The sequence below is a fragment of the Salvelinus alpinus genome, chromosome 12 (genome assembly GCF_045679555.1).
Source record: "Salvelinus alpinus chromosome 12, SLU_Salpinus.1, whole genome shotgun sequence".
Classification (NCBI taxonomy): domain Eukaryota; kingdom Metazoa; phylum Chordata; class Actinopteri; order Salmoniformes; family Salmonidae; genus Salvelinus; species Salvelinus alpinus.
The window spans coordinates 61,618,913-61,624,917 of NC_092097.1; the positions used below are offsets into that span (position 1 = coordinate 61,618,913).

At 43.3% G+C, this 6,005-nt stretch overlaps 1 protein-coding gene across 1 annotated transcript in view; it reads left to right on the forward strand.

The window, feature by feature from the left end:
- cenpp (centromere protein P) overlaps positions 1–5,238 on the forward strand; it is a 147,248-nt gene extending 142,010 nt beyond the window's left edge. The window contains exons 7-9 of the mRNA XM_071337031.1: positions 3,983–4,062; positions 4,188–4,279; positions 4,451–5,238. Of these exons, the coding sequence (XP_071193132.1) occupies positions 3,983–4,062; positions 4,188–4,279; positions 4,451–4,569 (291 nt within the window). The 3' untranslated portion in view covers positions 4,570–5,238. The remainder of the gene's footprint in view (positions 1–3,982; positions 4,063–4,187; positions 4,280–4,450) is intronic.
- Positions 5,239–6,005: the final 767 nt, after the last annotated feature.

Sequence of the window (6,005 nt, forward strand, 5' to 3'; positions counted from 1 at the left end):
CCACTAACCAGTCTGCAGACTGCACCGCCACTAACCAGTCTGCAGACTGCACCGCCTCTAACCAGTCTGCAGACTGCACCGTCTCTAACCAGTCTGCACCGCCACTAACCAGTCTGCAGACTGCACCGTCTCTAACCAGTCTGCACCGCCACTAACCAGTCTGCAGACTGCACCGCCTCTAACCAGTCTGCAGACTGCACCGTCTCTAACCAGTCTGCACCGCCACTAACCAGTCTGCACCGCCACTAACCAGTCTGCACCGCCTCTAACCAGTCTGCAGACTGCACCGCCACTAACCAGTCTGCAGACTGCACCGCCACTAACCAGTCTGCAGACTGCACCGCCACTAACCAGTCTGCAGACTGCACCGCCACTAACCAGTCTGCAGACTGCACCGCCACTAACCAGTCTGCAGACTGCACCGCCACTAACCAGTCTGCAGACTGCACCGCCTCTAACCAGTCTGCAGACTGCACCGCCTCTAACCAGTCTGCACCGCCTCTAACCAGTCTGCACCGCCTCTAACCAGTCTGCAGACTGCACCGCCACCTGTCACCAGAATATAGGACAGAAATGTACACGTCTTGGGGGGGGTTCCCCCAAATGGCACCTTATTCCCTTATTAGGGCCCTGATGAAAAGTAGTGCACTATATAGGAAATAGGACCCTGATGAAAAGTAGTGCACTATATAGGGAATAGGACCCTGATGAAAAGTAGTGCACTATATAGGGAATAGGACCCTGATGAAAAGTAGTGCACTACATAGGGAATAGGGTGCCCTTTCAGACGCAGATTTCAACCTCCTTAGTGGCTGATGTGTCATGGAGAGATGGGAAAGACAGTCTACTCTGTCCTGGTCTGGGAATCAGGCATGTTTTCTGCAGTTTTAGTGGCTAGTTTAGTGGTAGGAAGATATTTGTTACCCAATGAGAGTGATGTCCAGCCCCTTTTCCTCTCATCCCTAGTGTGAGGATACCGTGGACTAATAATGTATTGGAGGTTCATCTTTCTGCCAGGAGAGATGTCATCTTCTGGCAGAGTTGGCGGAAAACATCCAAATATCTGGTCTATATACACTATATATACAAAAGTGCAGTCACTGCAGTGACTGGAGCATAGAGCTAACCGGTGTTATGGAAGGCCAGGGTTGGGTACTCAGATGCTAGAGGTGTGTTAGTGGCTACGGAGCATCGACAGTGTGTGTGTGTGTGTGTGAGTTTAGACTGGCTTCTGCAATGTTACCATTGGATTCATCCTGTTGGAATGTACAGCTACCAGTACTATTACTACTACTACTACTACTACTATTACTGCTGCTACTACTACTGCTACTGCTGCTACCAGTACTACTACTACTGCTACTACCAGTACTGCTACTGCTGCTAATACTACTACTACTACTACCAGTACTGCTACTACTACTACTACTACTACTACCAGTACTACTACTGCTACTACCAGTACTGCTACTGCTGCTAATACTACAACTACTACTACCAGTACTGCTACTAATACTACAACTACTACTGCTACTACTACTACTATTACTGCTGCTACTACTACTACCAGTACGACTACTACTACTACCAGTACTGCTACTACTACTACTGCTACTACCAGTACTGCTACTGCTGCTAATACTACAACTACTGCTACTACTACCAGTACTGCTACTAATACTACTACTGCTACTACTACTATTACTGCTACTACTACTACTACTGCTACTACTAGTACTACTACTATTACTGCTGCTACTGCTACTACTAGTACTACTACTACTACTATTACTGCTACTGCTGCTGCTACTACTACTACCACTACTACTACTACTACCAGTACTGCTACTACTACTACCACTACTACTACTACTACTGCTACTACCAGTACTGTTACTGCTGCTAATACTACAACTACTACTACTACTACTACTACCAGTACTGCTACTACTACTACCACTACTACTACTACTACTGCTACTACCAGTACTGTTACTGCTACTAATACTACTGCTACTACTACCAGTACTGCTACTAATACTACTACTGCTACTACTACTATTACTGCTACTACTACTAGTACTACTACTACTACTGCTGCTACTACTACTACCAGTACTGCTACTACCAGTACTGCTACTACCAGTACTGCTACTGCTGCTACCACTACTACTACTGCTGCTAATACTACAACTACTACTACTACCAGTACTGCTACTGCTGCTAATACTACTACTGCTACTACTACCAGTACTGCTACTACTACTACCACTACTACTACTGCTACTACTACCAGTACTGCTACTACTACTACCACTACTACTACTGCTACCACTACCAGTACTGCTACCACTACTACTACTGCTATTACTGCTGCTACTACGACTACTGCTACTACTACTACCAGTACTACTACTGCTATTACTGCTGCTACTACTACTACTACTACCAGTACTACTACTACTACTACTGCTGCTAATACTACAACTGCTACTACTACTACTACTGCTACTACCAGTACTGCTACTGCTGCTAATACTACTACTACCAGTACTGCTACTAATACTGCTACTGCTGCTACTACGACTACTATTACTGCTACTACTACTGCTACTACTGCTACTACTGCTACTACTACTACTACTACCAGTACTACTACTACCACCACTACTACTACCAGTACTACTACTACTACCAGTACTGCTGCTACTACCAGTACTGCTGCTACTACTACTGCTGCTGCTACTACTATTACTGCTGCTGCTACTCTACTACTACTGCTACTACTACTACCACTACTGCTACTACTACTACCACTACTGCTGCTACTACTACTACTGCTACTACTACTACTGCTGCTACTACTACTACTACTGCTATTACTGCTGCTGCTACTCTACTACTACTACTACTACTACACTACTACTGCTACTACTATTACTGCTGCTGCTACTCTACTACTACTACTACTATTACTACTGCTGCTACTCTACTACTACTACTACTGCTACTATTACTGCTACTACTACTACCACTACTACTACTGCTACTACGAGGAGCTCCAGCCTTTCTCTTTGCAAATTACTGAGCCGACTGTCCCCTCTCCTTCCTCAAGAAAATAACACATGCAAATCCAGGTCCAAATAACCATTGATGAAACACCGGAACTACTGTTGCTCGTTATTCCACACATCCTATTCCTTCCCGATTCTACGGTACCAGTTATGTTTACACAGATCTGTCCATAACAGATCACCTGGAGTTTATTCACTTCTGGATGCTGATTGGCTGAAAGCAGTTGGTATATCAGACATTATAAACTGGGTGGTTCGAGCCCTGAATTCTGATTGGCTGACAGCCGTGGTATATCAGACCGTATACCACAACATTTATTTTTACTGCTCTAATTATGAGGGCATCAGTGTATAATAGACTTGTTTATTGTTGTAATTATGATGCTAATCAGGTTATAATATACTTGTTTATTGTTGTCATTATGATGCTAATCAGTTTATAATAGACTTGTTTATTGTTGTAATTATGATGCTAATCAGTTTATAATAGCAATAAGGCACCTCAGGGGCTTGTGGTATATGGTGAATATACCACGGCTGAGGGCTGTACTCTGCGAATGCCTTGTGGTATATGGTGAATATACCACGGCTGAGGGCTGTACTCTGCGAATGCCTTGTGGTATATGGTGAATATACCACGCCTGAGGGCTGTGTTATTCAGGCTGTACTCTGCATTGTATCATTCATAAGAACAGCCTTTAGCCGTAGTATATTGGCCAAATACCACAAACCCCTGAGATGCCGTGTTGCTCAATTATACCGTCTTGTATCTGACCTTGACGATATGGAACATCTGAAATCTTAACATTTACCATCACAGCCTGAGGATGGACCTCCTTACTGAATGAGATGGAACTTAATTGTATTTGAACATTGATCTCAACGGTTTCTCTCTCTCTCTCTGCCAGGAGAAGTATCCACATGTGGTCAGTCTACCCGGAGGCTGCAGGGCCGAGGCCATGCAGATCAAGTCACCTAAACTAGCCGGGTAATCTGTCACTCTTTATCTATAGCTCAAGATAAACGGTAGCCAATCTGATACCGTACTGTACGTCTTGATTGGCTGATACGAGAGATCCACAGTGGCGCTAACAGAGTTGTGATTGGATCCAGGTGTGCTCTGACTGTCTACTGGAGCATTGAGGTGACCAATGAGGGGGATGTCACACCCAAGATAGACCTCCTTACCAAGATGCCTGAGAAGGGTGAGACAATGTTGAAATAACTCCCGTCACAATAATCTCTTACCTTTTCGAACGGATCAGAAAGTGAAATCAAACAACTGTGCTTTTCAATCATGCTGAGACCAACCGGTGTTACTACAACATATTTCTAGCACCTGATATCACAACTATAAAGATTGTTTTGTTTTTCAGTGCTCGAGATGGACAGCAGGAAGGTGATCGAGAATGCCCCTGACTCCTTCCAGAGTCTTCTGAGGATCCTCGGAGCGGAGGCTTCTATTGACACTGTAATACAGTCCGTGGCTGTTTAACACGTCTGTAACTGGGTCACATTCCGTTAGAAATGGCATGAATAATGTTTTGCCATCTGCAATGTTCAGAGTAGAAATGAGTCCCTTACTCTACCTGTCAGAGGTATGTTTGTTCTATATTTCTATCTGAACGTGGCCCTGGGTTGTGTTCAGTAGACACCAAACAGAAGAAAACATTTAATACTGGTCCAATAACAACTGCTTATTTTCCATTGCTGTTTTGTACCCTAATGCACACAGCCTTGCTGTAAAAGTCAGGACAAATCCATGTCTGACAGGGTCACTTAATTTGTAGTTTTAAAATACTGATTGTTGCATTATTTGAGCTTAAAATATTACATTTAGTTATTGGAATTGTAAAAAAGATATATATATTTTCAATATGTCTCTTCCATTTCTATGTTTGGAAATGCCCTTGAATCAAACCAAAACATGTCGTTTCTTTGATTTTAAAGAATATTTCTCTCAAAACTAAAAAAAAATAAAATTGTCTGGAGACTTGGTCAAGAATTCCCCCGAACCCACATTTCTCTGTCATCAGTTTATTAAATATAAACAATTCTTTACTCTCAAACATTTATAAATATCTGTTAATGCCATCTGTATGTATACATGTCAATATAGCATTAGTTGAAGATCTAGAAAAATAAAAAGAATTTAAATACAAAATGCTAAATGCTAAATAGCAATGTCCAATGTAATTTTTTTTATACTGTACACACAAGTGTTATCACTTAGGTCTCACAGTGTTCTCTCTTAGGTCTCTCAGTGCGTGTGATTTAGTTTGAAAGTGTTCCCTACATAAGCGCCTCTACTTTTCATCAGAGTCCTATTTCATTTAACCAGGTAAGTCAGTTAAGAACAAATTCTTATTTTACAATGACTGCCTACCTCAGATGACGCTGGGGGGGGCTCTAGTCAAAAGTAGTGCACTATATAGGGAGCCATTTTGGGATACAACCGTGTTGGTTAATCCAGTCATAAATTGTTATTCAGATCAGTGGTTTGCTTCACTATGTTACTGGGTCTGCACCCTGTGGCCTATGGGTCCTGGTGAAAAATAGTGCACTAGATAGGGAATAGAGTTCCATTTGGAACACAAACCCTGGGAGATATGCCCACCGTCTGCTCCTACAGCAGGGGGGGGGGGTTTCAACCTCTCCTCAGGGACCCCCCTGCCGTTCCATGTGTTTGATATATTGCAGAGCTGGCACACCCCAGTCAACTCTGGGGGTCCCTGAGGAGAGGTTTGATTAAGTGGAAGACCCCATTTCATGTAACAGGATAAGTATTTCTCTCTGAAACCTTATAAAAGCATCTTCATTTCTCCGGGCAAGTCCCAACACGACAAATATTCAAGTCAGACATTTTAGGTTTAGGCCCCCCTCACTGGAGGAGACACCCTTTAGATACTACTACCCCCCCCCCCTCACTGG